The sequence below is a fragment of the Astatotilapia calliptera genome, chromosome 7 (genome assembly GCF_900246225.1).
Source record: "Astatotilapia calliptera chromosome 7, fAstCal1.2, whole genome shotgun sequence".
Taxonomy (NCBI): domain Eukaryota; kingdom Metazoa; phylum Chordata; class Actinopteri; order Cichliformes; family Cichlidae; genus Astatotilapia; species Astatotilapia calliptera.
The window spans coordinates 61,157,236-61,176,171 of record NC_039308.1 but is presented as its reverse complement, the minus strand read 5'-3'; the positions used below and the strand labels follow the sequence as shown (position 1 = coordinate 61,176,171).

Sequence of the window (18,936 nt, the reverse complement as noted above, 5' to 3'; positions counted from 1 at the left end):
ACACCTTTTTCTAGGCATATGAATCTAAACTTACCAGGTTGAATGAGGAAAGTATTTTTTAGACATATCAGAGGAGATTTTCCCCAAGGCAAGCTTTCCCAGATGAATGTGCCTGATCCCATCTGCCGGTGGATCACTGACTTCCTGACGGACAGGAAGCAGCATGTGAGGCTGGGAAAGAATGTCTCGGACTCCCGGACCATCAGCACCGGCTCCCCACAGGGCTGTGTTCTTTCTCCTCTGCTCTTCTCCCTGTACACTAACTGCTGCACCTCCACCCATCAGTCTGTCAAGCTAATCAAGTTTGCAGATGACACCACCATTATTGGACTCATCTCAGACGGGGATGAGTCTGCCTACAGGAGGGAGGTTGAACGTCTGTTGTCCTGGTGCAGCCACAACAACCTGGTGCTGAATACCCAGAAGACAGTGGAGATTATTGTGAACTTCAGGAAGCACACAGCCCCACTCCCCCCCATCATCCTGACTGACACCCTCATCACCACTGTGGACTCATTCCGCTTCCTGGGTACCACCATCACCCAGGACCTGAAGTGGGAGTGGGAGGAAGGATGTACTTCCTGAGGCAGCTGAAGAAATTCAACCTGCCAACACGGACAATGATGCAATTCTACACTGCAATCATTGAGTCCATCCTCACCTCCTCCATCACCGTGTGGTACGCTGGAGCCACTATCAGGGACAAACAGAGACTGCAGCGTGTTGTGCGCTCTGCTGAGAAGGTGATTGGCTGCAGACTTCCATCTCTGCAGGACCTGTACACCTCCAGGACACTGGGGCGTGCAGCTCGGATCACAGCTGACCCTTCTCACCCTGGACACAGTCTGTTTGACCTGCTCCCCTCAGGCAGGAGGGTCCAGTCGCACCAGAACCTCTCGCCATAAGAACAGTTTCTTCCCCTCTGCTGTTGGACTCATGAACAATAACCGTATGACTGTTCCCACCACTAACACATGACCCTACACTGTGTTCACTGCATCATTCCATGTTTGGCACTGATCACCACCTGCACTCATGTATATATCTATCTACTTAGCACTTTTAATTCTTATTTTTATGTCTATTTAAGCGTTATATGACAGTATGTTTGCACTAATTACCGCAGCAATTTCCTAATGTTGTAAACCTGCTCAACATTTGGCAATAAAACCCTTTCTGATTCTGAGATGTATGGCAGAAAATTCTCCCATGGTAGCACACTGGTGTGCATATAAGAATATGTTATTTTAAAAATATTTTTATTTACAGACATGTATTCCAACCAGGAACAGCCCTTCTGCATCACCATTCGCACTATGAACTGAACCTTGAGCCTCATCTGCAGATCTGAGTCCTTTTAAACAATGCTATCTAGCTCTACCTATACAGCTCTTAATGATGAAAAGTGCAACCACTGCTATGTGGAGAGTTAATAGACACTTAATATAGTGATTGTAATAACCTAATATCTGCTGCATTTTCTTATTCTTGTATTACCCAGAGGAACAGAAAAATGCCTAAAAACAGTGTGTCAAATCCCTGCCTAGCTGAAAGATGGACTGAGCCTGCCAGTGGCTCCATCTGCTGGTCATTTGCTGCTTTTACTTGTAGCACTCACCACCTCTTCACCACAGTTGTTGAGAGAGTTACATTTGAGTGCAAAGCAATATGCTCTATACTAGATATTGGCATATTCTATGATATTTGAATATAATAAACACCTTTATATGTACACTGAAGACCAAACAAGTAAATGTAAAACGCTTGATAAAAATACACTTGCGCTTCAGCTGACCTTGAATTTTGTAATGTTTCAACTGAATTTGCTTTGTTTTTGTTGTTGTATTTTTATCATTTTTGCTGATTATCTGTCTCAGAAATAAACATCAGAGTCATCTACATTGTGAACAATAGTTAGTGGCCTGCTTAATTTCTTGTGCCAAATCATCTACATAAAAGGGCAAACAATGTAGAGGAAAATAAACCCATTTACTCCAATCACTGGGAAACCAAAATAGTAAAATACAGTAATATATACTCTATAAGGTACCTACTGATGCAAACAAAGACTAGGATTAAATCAAGATAACAAACAATCCTGAGGAGTTGGATTACCATGGATGTAAGAAACGTTTTGTGGACGTTTAAAAATTACAGGGTTAAACAAACATGTTATCCCTTTATCCAATCTCAGTGCTTGCCACAGAGGTTGTATTAAGATACTGTGCTTTATTTTCATGGGGTATCATGATGAGTAGTCGAATAAACTGTACAATTTAATGGAACTCGGCTTTTTTCAGATTCAGATAAAACAGCTTGAAAAGAAGCAATCGTGCAGTCTGTGAGTGGCGTCTACAGCGGTGACAAGCGGTCTCCTGCAGACTGAGCTCCCTTGAATGAGCGTTGAGGAAACCTCCGTGTGAAGCACACGAAGGCAAGGTCTCATCTCTCGCGAGGAACGACGCCATTATCGGAAGCTCTACAAACAACACGAGAATTCACCATTCACACGGTAATATAACCCAATCTTACACGGTACATGTGTTGTGTGCGAGAATGAGGAGAGAAGCTGCATCAAAATCACATTTAATTTAGCGATTGCTTCAGCATTAAACGAATTTTGCATTACGCTCCAAAGGCCTTTAGGCCCAACTAGCATGCTAACTACCACGCTAGCTTAAATAGCGTCTCCTTTAAGTTAGCATGCAAGCTTTCAAATCCGATTTTGTAGCGGCAGCTAACATTAGGTGCTAGTTATGATTCTGCTGACGCTAATTAACTAATGAAAAATAAATAAAATATCTGAAGTACAGTAGTTTTGAACCGTATGTCTAGTCGCATTACATAGATACATAACAAATAGATGCTCCAAGTTAGTTTTCCTCCGTTTATTCGCCTGTGTTTAGCATCGTCAGACCCCCGCCCAGTTAACTAACCAATCTAAAGCTCGTTAGTTTGGCTAGTAGACGTGTACCAGCTCCGTGCCATTTCTTTATATTTGTAAGCTAAACTGTAGTAATCTAGGCTAAGCAGCTAAAGTCTAAAGAAAATAGCCTGAAACAGCTGTGTACGACCGCGTTTCCTTATAGCTAGCCACTATCACAGGTAACGGTAGCCTGCTTTAAAAAAAGCGCCAGGAGCTTTTTGCAATTTCAGACCGTTTTACATAGGGCTTAATTTAGTTGAGCTACTCTAAAACTGATTTTCGCTCATTTTATGTTGGGCATAGCATTCAAATAAACCCTCTTACATAAATGGTGTGTGTCTTCAGTAACAAAGTTTCCTTTGTGTAAGTTTAAGGACAAAACACACATTTATTATTCTTTTTTTAAATGTAAAGTAATGGCGCAAACTATTACTCTTAAGCTGCAATCCATGCTTTTGTTAGTTACGTAGAGACGGGCCCACATAAAAATGTCATACTTTGATTATTGTAATTTTCCCTTATGCATCTATGCTTTTTTGCCATGTTTGGGAAACGAGGAAATGACTCAGGAAGACAAAGCTGCGAGATCATGACTCTGGATATCATTTCTCATACACACAACATGATTGTTAGTTTATTCGTGGCTGTTATGAGGATATAAGCCTTGTATTTACAATAGATGGATCCTTCTCTCACACATTTTAATTGAGGTGCTGTGCATTTCTGGAGTAATACTTTTATTTTTAATAATTTGTTCCACAACTGCGCTAAAAATGTGTTGGTGTTAGCATTTGCATTACAGCTCCAACATTTTGTTTCCAAAATGTAGGCAAATCACTAAAGCAATTGTGCAGTTATGACACAAAGACCAAGGAAACCTTGAAAGTAGGCAAACAAAGCAATGCAACAAATGAAAAGCAGCAGCTAAAATTAGATGAATTATACAGGATTTTTTTTTCAATATTTGGCAATACATAAAGGCTCAAAACAGGACAACTTATAACATGTATTCAAGTGAACTGATACACGGATCAGAAGTTGCAAATACTCTACTGCAACTTGCAAAAATAAATTAGTTTGGAGTGTGTAAGTGCTAGATCTTTCTTGGGTTACTGAATTTGACAGTTTTGTGGGAGTTACTTTGTCATATATTTGTTGTGTAAAGGTAGCTTATTAAAAGTGTAACCCTAACTGTATGAGTATGTATGAGTATTAGGACCACATTAAGAAAAAAATATTATCGATCATTTTGAGATTAAAGTCAAAATACTATTATAAGGGGGAGAAAAATTATATGTGGCGATTACACAAAACAAACTGCCACAGTTGCCATAGTCTCTGGGTTAGGGAAACCGTACTTCAGAATCGGTTTTAGTAACAAGGAAGCATATGATTTCTCATCTCTTGATAAGTATAAAGTGATAAGTCAAAAATATGCTGCAGAAAGGTGCATCTGGTCAGATAGACAAAAACACAAATTAAGAAGAGTGGGTTTGTACAAAATTAAATGGCTGGTAATGGACAGATGCAAGGTTGTTGATGGTTCCACTCTTGTCCAATGAAGAGGATGTATGTTGTATCACAGAAAGGCTAATTAATTTGTTTCACTAATTCATCTAAACAAAGGATTTTTGTACAGGTATAGAAAATATGGCAGTTTGTCTTGACACAACAATGATGATCTCCACGTTTCCACTATTTTATTATTAAAACGACCAACAGTATTGCTTTTCTTTTAATGTGCTCCTAATATTCCGTCGTAGTAACTGCCACTTTGAAGTGTTACTCAGGACACAGGCATTTTTGTAGAGATCTATCTTTTGTTATAGAGCCCAGAGTTGTACTTGGTTTAAGAATATGGAGTTCCTGTGTGAGGACAAGAAAAGATAAAACTTAACTAAACATGTCAAACATTTGTACTGAAGGAGAGAACCTTTATTGTTGTACTATTGATAACATAGTGGTTATTATATAAAGCTACACTTAATGGAAGAGGACCTTTGAGATTACATAAGTAAACCTTGTGGTGCACACAACACGAATACTGCTAAGGTATTCGAATACTTTAATAACATTATATTAATTTTTTCAAAAATAATGATTAACTGCACACACACAAACGTACCCAACCAAGTATTTGAGCATAAATTGTAGAACATCAGATACAAGCACAGTATGTGTCATGAAAACTTGAGACTTCATGTAAAAGATAAATGGCACGAATGCCTTTTTCGGAAATCCTGTCATGAATACTTGACTTGAGGATGTTGACCACTGCCAGTAAATTGTAACTGAATGTTTCAAATGATGGATTGATCTGAAAAGCTGAGGCACACTGTATGCTCAAATCATTTTTTTTGGTTTTGCATTTCTTCTCTGCCAGGGGTAGTAGTTCTTTAGCAGCCAACACAAAGTCAGCTTTTGAGACTAAAGGAATATGGTTGTTATTTATGTAGCATTATTACCTAATCATCAGTTCGTAAACCTTTAGAAAGTGGGTTGTTTATTCCAGTACTGTTTTAACAGTCTTGAGAAGAACACTGCCTCTTTAGTTAAATTGTTTCTCACACTCTGCTACACATGTTATTTAGTGTATTTAGTGGAAGCAGTGTGCATGCAGCTGCAGCTGCAGGCCTCGGTCATTGTCTTCACCCACTGTTTTGTGGTTACCTACATTTTGGCTACTTTAAGAGTCCAATACACGATACTTCTCTTGCATGCAAAACAGAAGAAAATAGACTTCAAACTGAAGAAGGTGCCCAGGGCTGTTGTTATGCCTAAAATGTGAGTAGAATGTCAAAGGCAGCTTCACTGCTGCTTACAGTGAAGGGAAATACACACACAGTAGCATTCTTCCTGCAGCCACAGGTGTCTGTGCATGATTTTTTTTAATATACCTAATGTTGGTTTATCTCTGCACGGCACTATTACATGGCACAAAAGAGTTTCAATCCAATTCAATTGAGCGTTATTTAAAATGGTACCATATCACAACAACAGTTGCCTCACAGCACTTTATGTCCACTGATCTCACCTGGACCACAACACAAATGCCCTGGTAAAGAAGGCCCAAGAGTGGCTGCACTTTCTCTGTGTCCTGAGGCAGAATAACCTGAACCAGAACCTGCTGCTGGCCTTCTACCACTCTTCAGTGGAGAGCGTGCCCTCCTACTGCCTGGATGTTTGGTACGCAGGGGGCCACTAATGAGAAACCTGTTTGACCTGCTGCCCTCTGGTCCGTGCCTCAGTTGAATCAGGTCCCACACCTCCGGATTCACAAACAGCTTCTTCTCCTGGGCTATTCAGACTGTTAACAAAAACTATCCCCCCGCACCTCACCAATCTGAACCATTGTCCGAGTAACTCTCATCACTCAGGCCACTCACATAAGGACTCTATACTCAGACCAATTCCTTTAAACTACTTCCAAGCACTCTGTTCTCCAATGTGTGCCTTTCTCTTATATTTGTATATATTCCTCTAATTGGTTTATCTCTCCTTTTTACTATTTATTCCTGTTGTCTTATTATTTATATTTTATTCCTGCGCAGTTGGCATGGAGCACCCATATTTTCGATGTACATGTACAATGACAATTAAGGACTATTCTATTCTATTCTATTGTATTCTATTCTATACAATAATACAAAGAAAACAGAAATTCCCTACAATCATATTGCCCACTGCTAATGTGTAAATAGAAACAGACAGCAAAAAGATATTTTAATTTATATAAACATATCAGTAAATGAATATTTTAATGTCTTTTTAAGTTGAACATGTTCTTCCTGCATTTCAGCGGTGAACAATGTCTGAACAAGAGCTGAATGAAATTGTGCAAATAACAGTGGAGGACTTTAACCAGGAAAATCGTACTGGTAAGATTCCTTTGCAAAAAAAAAAGGTCATTAGACTCTTTTTATAATATAAGGTTAGGATTAAGCAGACAGTTAGTACTTTTCTCCTGTGTAGAAGCACACCTTCACTCTTGAAGTAAAATCTAACAGGATGGTTTGGTGTGTTGTTTTGAGGGTGTCTTTTCCTTTGATTCATGGCAGACATGATGGACAATCATGAAGATGATGAAGAAAGGTCTCAGAAGAAAAGAAGGAAATTAAGCAACGGCCAGGAGAATAACAATAGCAATCAAGATATCGCTCTTATTAAGGTAGCAGCTCTTTATAAACCATATACTGTTTACTGGTCATACATTTATATGTAGTTGGTAGAGCTTAATTTTGCTTTTGAATTTTTTTCAGAACTTGTTGGTATCATTCACTGGGTCAATCAGCCAGCGGCTGGAGGGAATTGAGTCAAAGCTACAGTCTCTGGATGCTGCATGCAAAAACCTTGCACGCAAACTGGATAGCATGGCACCATGTGCCAGAAGTCCCATTCAGGTTCCTATGGTTGCAGGATCCCCTCAAGGGGCCACTCAGACTTGGAACAAAGTGCGATGGTAAGCTCTAAATGTTGGTGCCATATTGGCCACCAGTCAGTCAGGCAGGTTAAAAGTTCAATGAAAATGAAAACTATTTGTTTTGCTCTCAGTGTTGTCCCACAAACAAATGTTATTGTGAGCAGTGAACCGCCGAAGCCCTCAAGTCCAGAAGACACTCCTCTGGAGAACCTGCTTAGCAAGTGAGTGGCACACTTATTATACTGTATGTTATATCTGTCCAAACACACCACCACACAAGTTATGTCAAGTTACTGCCTTATAACAATTTTTCAGTTGAGCTAATAGTCTGAGTGTACCTATTTTGTTTTTCTGGCCAAACAAGATCTGTCAATGCATTGTGTTTCTTTGCAGCACAGTGACCAGGAGGCGACACAACACCATCCTAGTAAAGGTCCCTGGCCCAGAAGAGAGTCAAGAGGAACAGGAGAGTGGCTCAGAGGCCAGTGATTGTGTTTCCAACGGTGGTCAATCAAGCAATGCACAGAAAGGCCAAAATGTCACTCTCATCACACTCAATGCAGAAGGTATGACCACGCTGGTGAAGAGGCACAGCAAGGCACATATCTTTAGTTTCTTCTTAAAATTAGAAAAGGACAAGTATATTACTTACATAGAGCCATAGGTTGTTTTTAATGCCCATGTTACTCATTTTCAAACTTAGTTCTGCCATGTGTTCAAAATTTCTGTATCACAATTTTTCTACAGTAGAAAGTGACAGTCACATATGGTGAGCACTACCATTACTGATTGTGGCAGGGGGGGAAAAAGCTAGGGGTTTTTCAGCCTTTTTTTTTTTTCTTTCAAAATGACTTCCTGATCTTTGGCGACTTCACAGCAACAAGCCTCAACAATGTCCCATCTGCAATCCCACTAATAGCAAAAACACTTATGCACTAAAAGTACACAGTGCTCAACATGTTCATCTGCATCAACTCTAAGGAAAAGTCACTTGCAGTAAATTACCCCCTGACATTTTTAGACCTCTCAGTAATTGATTTTGAATGTTTTGTTCAGTTTTTAGTTGTTTAATGTGTCTAACGTGACTCTTTCAGCTAATCTCCATATTAAATAGATGGCAAACTGTGCTGATGTGTTAATTTCCCTGTTTTTCTGCCTCAGATGCTGTTAGGCATTATTCATGCCTTGAGTTGCATTACTGTGTTTTTCTGTCTGAAACCAAGAGAAAATAGTTAACTATGCAAACTTAAACGAAGTCCACATTGTCCCATTGTTGTGCTTGCTGGTTGGATAATTTTTATTGGATCTGAATTTCTTGGTTACCTTCAAAGGCAAACTATTATTCATTCATTTGCAACTTTGGGTTACCATTATAAAAATTTCTGTTAGTCAGCAAGTTAGATGTTACCATATGCCTAATGCATTGGTCATGTGGTTTACTTAATAGCTAGCATACACTGTGACCAAACCACATATTCTGTTTTTTTATAACAGTTATACTAAGTTTTACACAAATTCACTCACTTCCTTTTTACTGCCACATGGGGGTGCTGTCATATTATATCAATTATCTCAGTGGCTGTTGCTGTAAAATATTTCTCAATCTGTGCAACTCTTTGAAGAGCCGTTCCTCCTCTGTTCTTTAGATGATTATCCAGCCGGCACCTGGTTAGGAGATGAGAACAACCCAGAGATGCGAGTTCGCTGTCCAATATCTGCAGCTGATATGCTTCATATCAGCACAAACTGTCGCACAGCAGAGAAAATGGCGCTGACGCTGCTGGACTACCTATTCCACCGTGAGGTCCAGGCCATGTCAAATCTCTCTGGGCAGGGCAAACATGGAAAGAAGCAGCTGGACCCACTTATGATCTACGGCATCCGCTGTGAGTCTTGATAACATAACCATCTAATACTGGTAATTTTTGGGGGACTATTTGTTTTTGACAGAGCAGTGGTAGGTCTGGTAGTGAACATACTTCCATGACAAGCTGATTGACATGCTATTTGTCATGCAGGGTTTGACTTTTTCAGTTTTTGATTTTAAGTAATAAATGAACTCTCTGAGACCTTTCCACGTTTCATCCCGCATTTCGTACAAAGCGGCACTGAGTAAAACACAGAAAATAGACTGCACTCTGTATTCCCAAGACGGGTTACAACAACATCCATTCATCATTGCACACATGCATTAATGTGCAACACATTTCAGAACATACCAGACTCTAAACGACAAGCACATGTCTGGTAGAAAGATCTTAATGGAGTCACTCTCAGTGCAAAAAACTCTTTGATTCTTGATTAAGTGGAGTCAGGGTTACACTGGTAGTGTATTTATTTATATAACTATAGGCCCTTCTTACAGTGTTAAAAGGGTCTCAGTTATCTGTAACCTATGCTCCAGAGTTCTGATGTACCCACTGTATCCCCCATTGGTGCAAGTAGACATAAGCAGAATTAATATTCTTTGTGAACTGCATGTAAGATGGTCAAATAGTCAGAAATCCCCTCCTCCCACACCTTGTCCACTTGGTTAAGGGATGTCTTGGTAACCTTTTGCTGTAAGTGTCTGGACAAGGCAAAACAAAAAAGATCCAACAATCACAACCTAGTCACACCATGACTGGCCAGCTGTGCTGAGGTAAGAAAGAAGTATCCCCACAGCACACACCATCATGCCTTTTTGCTGCCTTGTAGTTTGGCCGGTCAGACTCTATTTCCTCTCAACAGCATGGGTGTGTAGTTACATGTAGATTTGTTCAGGCCAAAGAGAGTGTAAAAGGTAAATGTTGCTTCTGGGAAAATGAAAAAGTCAAACCAAACCCAGTGTCTTAAACCTGCATTCTGTCTTTGGGCTGCCAGGGGGCGATATATGTGGCTCCCGTTCTACGAAAGTCTTTGGGGAAATGACCCTCTGCCCTGATCTCTGTTAACACTTCTCTGAGAAGTTTATAGACTTGCTCAGTCATTTTGAGCTATATAAAGTGTTATCTAAAATAGGGAGGATTTCCAGGGTGTGTTCATTTGCTAATGAGGAAGAGTGATGTCACTGAAGTATGAGCCATTATTTGTTCTATGTATGGTTCCCATTCAGAGGAGAACAACAAAAAAGAAAGGACAATTTACCTTACCTACAGAGTAACTACCAATTGCAAATCAGGGGCTTTTACACACCTGATGTGTAAAATGTGTACGAATATGGTGTGCCGTTCACATCGAGCACACAATTTCAGCAGGATGAATCTGCAGTATTACCGTATTTCCCGGACTACAAAGCGCACCTAAATATTAGCCGCACAAGCTAAAATCAGGGGAAAATCCTGTTTTGTACATACATTAGCCGCACCTGACTAAAAGCCGCAGGTGTTTCAATGTTGACTTATCATATGTAAGAGAATATGCACAAAGGGAATTGTCAGGAAAGAGATGGCTGTTTGGAGACATCACTTTTATTAATATTTTGAAAAACAAGTTATGGGTACATATTTGCACATGTAGTACATAACAATAACCTACAGCACACCAGAACAATAGATTCGGCCTACCTTTTAGGCTCAGGTGCAGTGACACAGCTTTAACAAGAAGAAAAGTCAGTCATTCACCACCATCTTTCTCTTCTTCCGCACTAAAACCACCAAAGTCCTCTTCTCCAGTGTCGGATACAAACAGGCTCAGGATGGCTTCGTCATCCACTCTTCTTCTCTCCTTCGTTGTCACTTTCAAAACCAAAGAAATCCTCATTGTCAGTGTCAGAGTCGAACACCCTCAGAAGGGCCGTGGCGGTGTCCTCCTCTCCATCATGCAGCAGTCCAGCCCTTCAAAATCCGTTGGTGATCGTGGATGTTTTCACACTTTTCCACGCTGTCAGAATCCACCGGTAGAGTTGGGCATAACTTGCTTTTTGGGCATAACTTGCAAGTTTATCGCCGCTCATCATCCACGACTCCCGCTGAACGCGTAGCGCTACTTTGAAGTTTGTTTTTCGCGCTACTTCGTACGGCACTACGTTGCCTGGCGGACGGACATGTGACTAACATACCACTCTTGAACCCCGATCCTTCCGCCAGGCAACGTAGTGCCGTACAACAGCGGAACACACAAAACAAATCGTCTTACGATATGACAAAAATCATGGAAAATCCATAGAAAAGCCGCACCTGACTAAAAGCCGCAGGGTTCAAAGCTTGTGCAAAAAGTAGCGGCTTATAGCCCGACATTTACGGTACATGTTTTGGATCAAGTGCGATTTTATTTATTTAGGTATTTATTACCCCCCCCCCCCTTTCTGCATGTGGATCTGAAAAATTCCTAATGTGTTTTTTTTAAAGTATAAGCTATATGACTGTATTCTTCTAAAAATGTTAAGAATTAAGCCTTAAGTAATGAGCAATCTGCTCATGCTCTTGCCACCAGTTGAATGTGTTAATATTTAAGTGTATAGAAAGTCACCAAAGCTAAAAGCAAAATATTTTATTCCCATCAGTACTGAAAGAGACTGAACGAGACAAATGAAGTAAGGAATATTTCACTAATTTTAGGTTGTTGATTTAAACCTTAGGTAACATTGACCTCTTCATGCTCCCACAGGCCACTTATTCCACAAATTTGGCATCACCGAATCAGACTGGTACCGGATCAAGCAGAGCATTGACTCAAAGTGTCGCACTGCTTGGAGACGCAAGCAACGTGGTCAGAGTCTGGCTGTCAAGAGCTTCTCTAAACGAACACCTCGCAACACAGTCACAGGTAAAGTACAGGTTGTTGTTTTGTTTTTTTACCAGAGGCTTGTTACATAAGTATAAATGTTTCTAACATCACTGGTACACGTTCATTTGTCTTAATGTGGAGATAAATTTAGCTAGTTTTCTGTAATTATTCTCTGATCAAAGTAGAGGCAAAATTGTAAAAGTAAACTGCAGCAGAAGGAGACATCTGTTGCACACTCTTTGTTTTTATTTATAGGCCAGTTAGAAAACTAGTTTTCTGTTTGTCAGTGTCAGTGGAGCAGAAAGTGAAACCACTGGATTCATCTTTAAAAGAGCTCTGCAGTCACACAATCTCGATTTGTAAATACTTTTGCTCAGTATGTCTGAGCAAAAGTATGAGGTCACGTTTGGTTTGAGGATGGGTCAACAGATGGACTAAACCAGTTGTTCTCTGTAAATATGCATGCATTTTTATTTGGTGAGTAATAAACCCACCCTCTGTGTCTTGTGCCACGCACATTCTCCATGCAGATTCTGGATGATGCTTGGCACGTTTTATATGGTTGCTATTATTTAGATCACATCAAATAGTTCATTTGGGCACACCTACCTTATTTTCAAAATGTTTGAAATTAATTGCACCTGCTAATATTCAGGATTTTCACCAAGTTCCTGGAATGGCAATATGTAGATGCTAGACATTTTGCAGGTCCTTGGCTACATTTTGTAACGGTGTCCAAACTCCTAATGGGGACATCGTCTCTGTTTTGTTTTTTCTAATCTGTGATTTTCTTGTGTGTCTTTCTCTTGGAAGTGAATCTTCCGTTCTCTTTTCTGTTCAATCCAGCTTTTTAACTAATCACCATTTTACCTACTCTTAGCGTTATTGCATTCAGGCAATGTTGACTTTTTGTAGGACTGCACAAAGTGCATCTCTATATCCATCCATCCAACCAGGGGTAGCAGTCTGAGCAGAGAAGCCCAGTCTCCTTCTCCCCAGCCATCTCCTCCAGTTCATTCAAGGCTTTCCTAGGCCAGCCAAGAGGTGTAATCACCCCATTGTTCCAGCGAGTAGACATACTTATCACATGCCTAAACCACCTCTACTGGAGTTTCGATCTATCCTTTCAGTGTGTAGAGTACTTTACTCTGAGTCTGTCCAAAGTGTTGCTTGTGGGGCTCGCACACAAGAATTTCACTCGCATGTGCTGTGCCAGTGTGCCTGCACATGTGATGTGACAATAAAAAGTGATTTGATTTGATTTGATTTGAAGTGACTGAACTTCTCAACCTGAGTGACTGGCTAAGGGGCCAGCCACTCTTTAGGGGAACTTTTATTTTTGTCACTTTTATCTGTGATCTTGTTATTTTGTTCACTACCCAGAACTCATATAGACTTATAGACTCCTTTGCATCCTTTACACCCTCCAATATCCTCCAAAGGATAAAGAGTTCTTTGACCAGGAGGAAAACTGGTTTGTTCTTCCTGAATCCAAGGTTTGACTAACTGATGGACTCTCCTTTCTAGTACGCTGGCATAGACTTTCCTAGGGAACGATAGAGCAGTGTTTTCTCCTTTTGACTCACCTCATGGTTTGCCAGAATCAATTCAAGGCCGACTGAAAGACTTCTTCCATGGCCTCATCAAACTCCCCTCTTACTGAAGTTTTTGCTTCAGCTGCTGCCAGAGCCACACTCTCCTTGGCCTGTCGGTACCTGTCGGCAGTGGTTGGAGTCCAAAAGACTAATGAAGCCTCATATAGCCCCTTCAGCTTGACTGCTCCAAATCATGTCCACCGTGTGGTTTGGGGGTTGCCATCACAACAGCCAATGCCATCAACCAGCGAGTGCACTGGTTAAGGGCAATGCAAACGGATGACTATATAGGACCATGAATCCCACTTCAGTGTTTTGCAGGAGCAAATATTAGTAGGCAAATTTGGGAATCCAAAATTGAGAATTGAAAAAAACACTACTATTATAATGGTTTGGGATAGATAGCCTTATTTGCAGCAAAGGGTGAATTAAATCAATTTCCACGTTTTTTTTTAAAACTGCTTTTTGGCAGGAGTGAAAACAGTCAACAGCCACAGAGACACAGAGTACTTTGCTTCATCTTATTTTAGCTATTTATTAGCTAGTTATTTTCAGCTACATGAAAGCTATTTCAAGACCGGAACCCAAAAGCAGTTTCTGCAGATGGTTGTAATCTGCACACAATGCCTGCAGTCCTTCCCTCCCTGTGAGTCAAAACCTCTCACCTCTGACCAGAGAAATGTAAGACTGCAGGGGAAACCCAAATAACCCATGAGCACAAATTAGGTGTGGGTTGTCAGGCCCCGCCTTTATGAGCCACAAACACCCCAGAATGTACAATGCAAAATATTAGTTGCAAATGCATCAAATAACATAAATCACAAACACAAATTAGTCATTTTGCATAAATCAGAACTGGAATATTTAATAATCAATTATCATATAGAGTCCAAAATTTACCAAGCAAGAGTTCTTCCTCATGTTGCAAATTTCTTTGTTTTCATGCTTAAAAAAGCAATCCGACTACTTTTCTCATTAATGTCACTTCTTGTAAATAGGTCTTTTATTACTTTATATTTAAACATTGAAAACGAGAAAGTGATATTTTATTTTGCGGCCAGGCTCCACTTTGGATGAGGGTACTGATATCTGTTTGACATCTCTGTAGATGCTGTTGTGCATTTCTGTGGGATGATGGCCAGGTCTGGTCAGGCTTTCAGACTGCTGTTCTGATAACAAACCCCAGACCCTGAGTTTGGCTGCTACACCATGAATCTGTTTGATGATTCTCCGGAGTCTTTAATGTATATTTAAGTGTCTGATACATTTTAAAAACCGTAATATTCTGTGGATGGCCTAGGATGATCCAGAATTTCTTATTAGAATTTGGTTATGTATCCTGGAATCCATTGAAAGCTATTTCTCACCTGTTTTTACTGTGTACATGAGTGCATCACTAATCTTATTGCTTTTCTTATCTAGAGGAAGGAATCACAGAAGAAACGGCTCACATTGAGACTGCCACTCAACAAACCTTGCACTATACATTGGCCAATCAGCAGGTCCAGTTTCACCGTATTGGTGAAGATGGACAAGTTCAGGTGGTGAGTGTCAGATTTTTTTTATTTCCAACTCTCTTTAAATTCATAAGAAAACATTTTTATTGATTGGCAAACACAACAGAAGAAAATCTTTCTGCTCATATCTCTGTTCTTTTCTTTGTCATGTGTGTACTTTATCTAAGAGGCCCTCAGAGCTGAGTTCATAGTGTACTAGAATGGGTCACACCACCCACTACAATTACCCTTACAGCATTCTGGAGGAATAGTGCAAATTATGTCAGTGAACCAGTGACTCATGGGATGTACATGAACAGATGCTATGGTCAGAGGTTGCGTTCAGGCCCAGTACAGTGTTATAGGTAGGCGGATAGAGGAAGTGACTGGATCTTTTAGTTCCCTCAGCTCTGAAATCACCCAGAATAGATGATCAGAGTTAGATACCAAGAGTCACAATGTCAATATATTCAGAGTCCTGATGGGTTATTCAAGAAGGAACTAATTTATATTTTCTTTTTCTAGTGTTAAAACTTCATTTGTACAGGTTTGATAAGCCTATGTGGATACAATGTGATGAGTATTTCTGCTGTTTCTGGTTTACATCATACTATACATGATGCATAGTTTTGGCAGTACTCGTGACAGACCACTTCCCTGGGAAGGGAACAGATAGATGATAAAAAATACAGGGTAGACAGGCAGGAAGTGCTTTCAGGGAAAGGTGGGTGAGAAAGATTGTCAGGAGTTCTCCCTACTTGCCTGCCTGAGTAGGATTGCGCAAGTAATGGTCTCAAGGATTCACATTGTTGAGTGAGAGAGGGATTGCAACACCCTCTCAATATGATAACTTAGTCCTGTAGGGAAGACCATCCAACCTTACATCTGAGTATTAAAGACTACAGTTGAGCCTAAAATTTATTAGTACTCCTAATGCAGTAGGAGAAATTAATACTTGCAAAGAGTGATTGAGCATTGCAACCATCATTCCATAGTAACTCAATGTAATTTATCATCATCAAATTATATTTCCCAAAATAGAGCAGCTTAGTTGTTTAGCAAATAATTTGATTAGATTACATTAGATTAGCCTTTATTGTGTCTCCCTTGGGAGAAATTTACCTTGGACAAGCCAGGGAAACACGTCATGTAAGCTAGCAGATGCATACAAACTCTCATTTACAATTCCATCTATTAGCATTCAGTAATTTGATCAATAATGGCAGTAGAGAAAATTTAAAGCTATTTAACTTACAGTTTGGTACCCCGTACCTTTTTTCCATCCCTTTTTTTCACATTTTGAATTTTGGGTCAGAGTTTGATGGAAAGGTTGCCAAACCATGTAGAGATGCTGTAACAGATAATAGATTCAACAATTGTCCTATAAAATAGTAACATAAGGCTATTATTCACTCCATGGACCCTAAGCCTTCTTAAAAAATGCAAGCGCTAAATCATGCACACACCCATCATGAACACAGAAATACTTAAAAGACGTCGCTTGTTCAACCTTCGTACTACTAATCAAACCCGGGCTGTGATCTCCAGTAGATCTTGATCTTGGATCGAAGGTCAATTCCTTATTTTTCTTTAGCTTTAACATTAGGTTTGAAAGCTTTAGTCACAACTGGGTTTTTTTTCCTTTTTTTTTTCTTTCTTTTTCTTTTTTACATTTTTTGTTATCACTCTACAGCACAGGTGTTGCACTCCAGGCCTCGAGGGCTGGTGTCCTGCAGGTTTTAGATGTGTCCTTGATCCATCACAGCTGATTTAAATGGCTAAATTACCTCCTCAACATGTCTTGAAGTTCTCCAGAGGACTGGTAACGATCATGTGAGTCAGGTGTGTTGACCCAAGGTGAGATCTAAAACCTGCAGGACACCGGTCCTCGAGGCCTGGAGTCCAACATCCCTGCTCTACAGTAATGATGACTGGGAAAACCCAAAGAGGATGAATTAACTTAAAAAGACTTTCTAACCACTGTGTGCAATTTTGTTATTGTGGGTTATGAAGATTATATAAACATACCTTTTAACTTTTTTTTTTTTAATCATATTCATGAAATTGTTCTAGCTTCAGCTATACCTCATCTTCATCTGTGTGTCTCAGATTCCACAGGGGCAGTTGCACATAGCCCAGGTACCACAAGGAGAGGAGGTGCAGATCACACAGGACAGTGAGGTTAGTGTGCAAGTGCGCCCGTGAAAGAGGGGTTGTAAAATAGAAAAGAAAAATAAACAATCACCCTGAGTCACTTCTCTAGATTTATTAAATTCACTTCACTAAACATGTATCTAAAAAGAATATGACTGTTATGTAGAACGATGGCACCAGTGGTTGTAGTCAGCCGTCTGCTGATACCTACCTTTCTTTATTGTTTATAGTTAAGTCAAATTTAAGCAGAGTTAAGTTTCGGGGGTAGAAAATCAATTCTGTGTATGTTATTGTGGGGGAAGTTCACAATGTTAATTTGTATTGTTTGAATTTAGTTAATGTTTGTGATTTGAATTGTTTAAACAGCTATCTGAAATTATCCACAATATTTGTTAGAGCTGGAAGAATCTCCTGTTTTGATTAACAACCAAAAACAACCACTTCTATTCATTTTAGCTAGTCAATGGTAGGACTGGTATGATTTCCACTGCATTTGTTTAACTATAAACAAAGGAATACTTGAAAAATGAATTTTTTGCACGACATTACATCTATTCAGTGCCAACTTCTTACGGCAAGAGAACTGCTGATTAGCATAATATACAATGTCTTATAAGAAAGCATAAGTGTGGAATAATTGTCCTGATTACATTGATTTTACAATGGCTGTTTAATTTTGTAATCTCACAAGCAGCTTATTGTAGTCTCTAAACTAGTCTACTTTTACAAAGCAATTTAAACAAGTTTATCAAGAACCTGTATGTTTGTTTTGCTCACACAATTAGCTGGCAGCTAGCTGCTTGTCTGGTGTTGCGCTAGACGTTTTAGACATTAGTGAATTTTAGCCAAAGTAAAGTTTTTTCAGTGAACGTCTTATTGTTTATATATGCTATCTGCCAGATTATGCACAAGGTTTTGAATTTTGTTTTCATGTAATGCCCAGGTGGCTTATTTTCCCCACCACACATCCTTGCATGCGCGCACACAGCCTGTCAGTTGAAATCAAACTCTAACTCCAAACCACCCCGACTTTTAAAGAGGAATTTCCGCATCAACATCTTTGCTAATGATTTTAAAGGATGTGGGAGAGAGATTTATTTCAAGGCGCCAGTCTGTGTACACATATATACATGTAATCACATACTGTATATGATTCAGGCCACACATGCTTGACAGCTCGGCATTTTTGCAAAAGCAATTGACACCTTAAGCAAGTGTTTTTCTAATTTCCTATTCGGTTCTACTCCTAGAGGACACTTAGAGGAAGAAATGCACAATTGAAGGAGAGAGACTGAGTAAATTGGAGGCAGAAAACACTAAAGCCTTTCCTGCACTTTGTGGCTGAGCCCAGATTTTTTTCCCCTGTCTTTTCTCTTTCGTATTCCATGCTATTGTTTGTTTTTTGGAGTTCAAAGCTTAGCAACAAAATCCCACTTCTCCCAACTGCCACTCACAGAATATGTTTTCATTAGGAACGGGCCCCTTTCATCAAAGGGATTGGTTTTAGTGTGCTTAAAAAGGAAATGAGCTGTTTGAGAGATTACACTGCTCTCTGGCCATATGGCAGCTCAGACAGTATTGCATATATACATGAGATAAAATTAGCTAGAGCAGAAACAGCTGAGACCTGAGGATAGC

At 39.8% G+C, this 18,936-nt stretch overlaps 1 protein-coding gene across 2 annotated transcripts in view; it reads left to right on the top strand.

Annotated features, from left to right (window-relative positions):
* The first annotated feature begins 2,309 nt into the window (after positions 1-2,309).
* The window catches only part of LOC113026998 (protein BANP-like), a 35,408-nt gene continuing 18,781 nt past the window's right edge, over positions 2,310-18,936 (top strand). Inside the window, exons 1-10 of one of the 2 annotated variants that reach the window (XM_026176365.1) lie at positions 2,319-2,512; positions 6,726-6,804; positions 6,985-7,094; positions 7,186-7,385; positions 7,478-7,567; positions 7,740-7,912; positions 8,993-9,232; positions 11,934-12,092; positions 15,071-15,192; positions 17,254-17,325. In XM_026176365.1, coding sequence (XP_026032150.1) covers positions 6,735-6,804; positions 6,985-7,094; positions 7,186-7,385; positions 7,478-7,567; positions 7,740-7,912; positions 8,993-9,232; positions 11,934-12,092; positions 15,071-15,192; positions 17,254-17,325 — 1,236 coding nt within the window. In that variant the 5' untranslated portion in view covers positions 2,319-2,512; positions 6,726-6,734. Of the gene's footprint in view, positions 2,513-6,725; positions 6,805-6,984; positions 7,095-7,185; positions 7,386-7,477; positions 7,568-7,739; positions 7,913-8,992; positions 9,233-11,933; positions 12,093-15,070; positions 15,193-17,253; positions 17,326-18,936 lie in introns of both variants that reach the window. The other variant, XM_026176366.1, reaches the window with a different exon arrangement.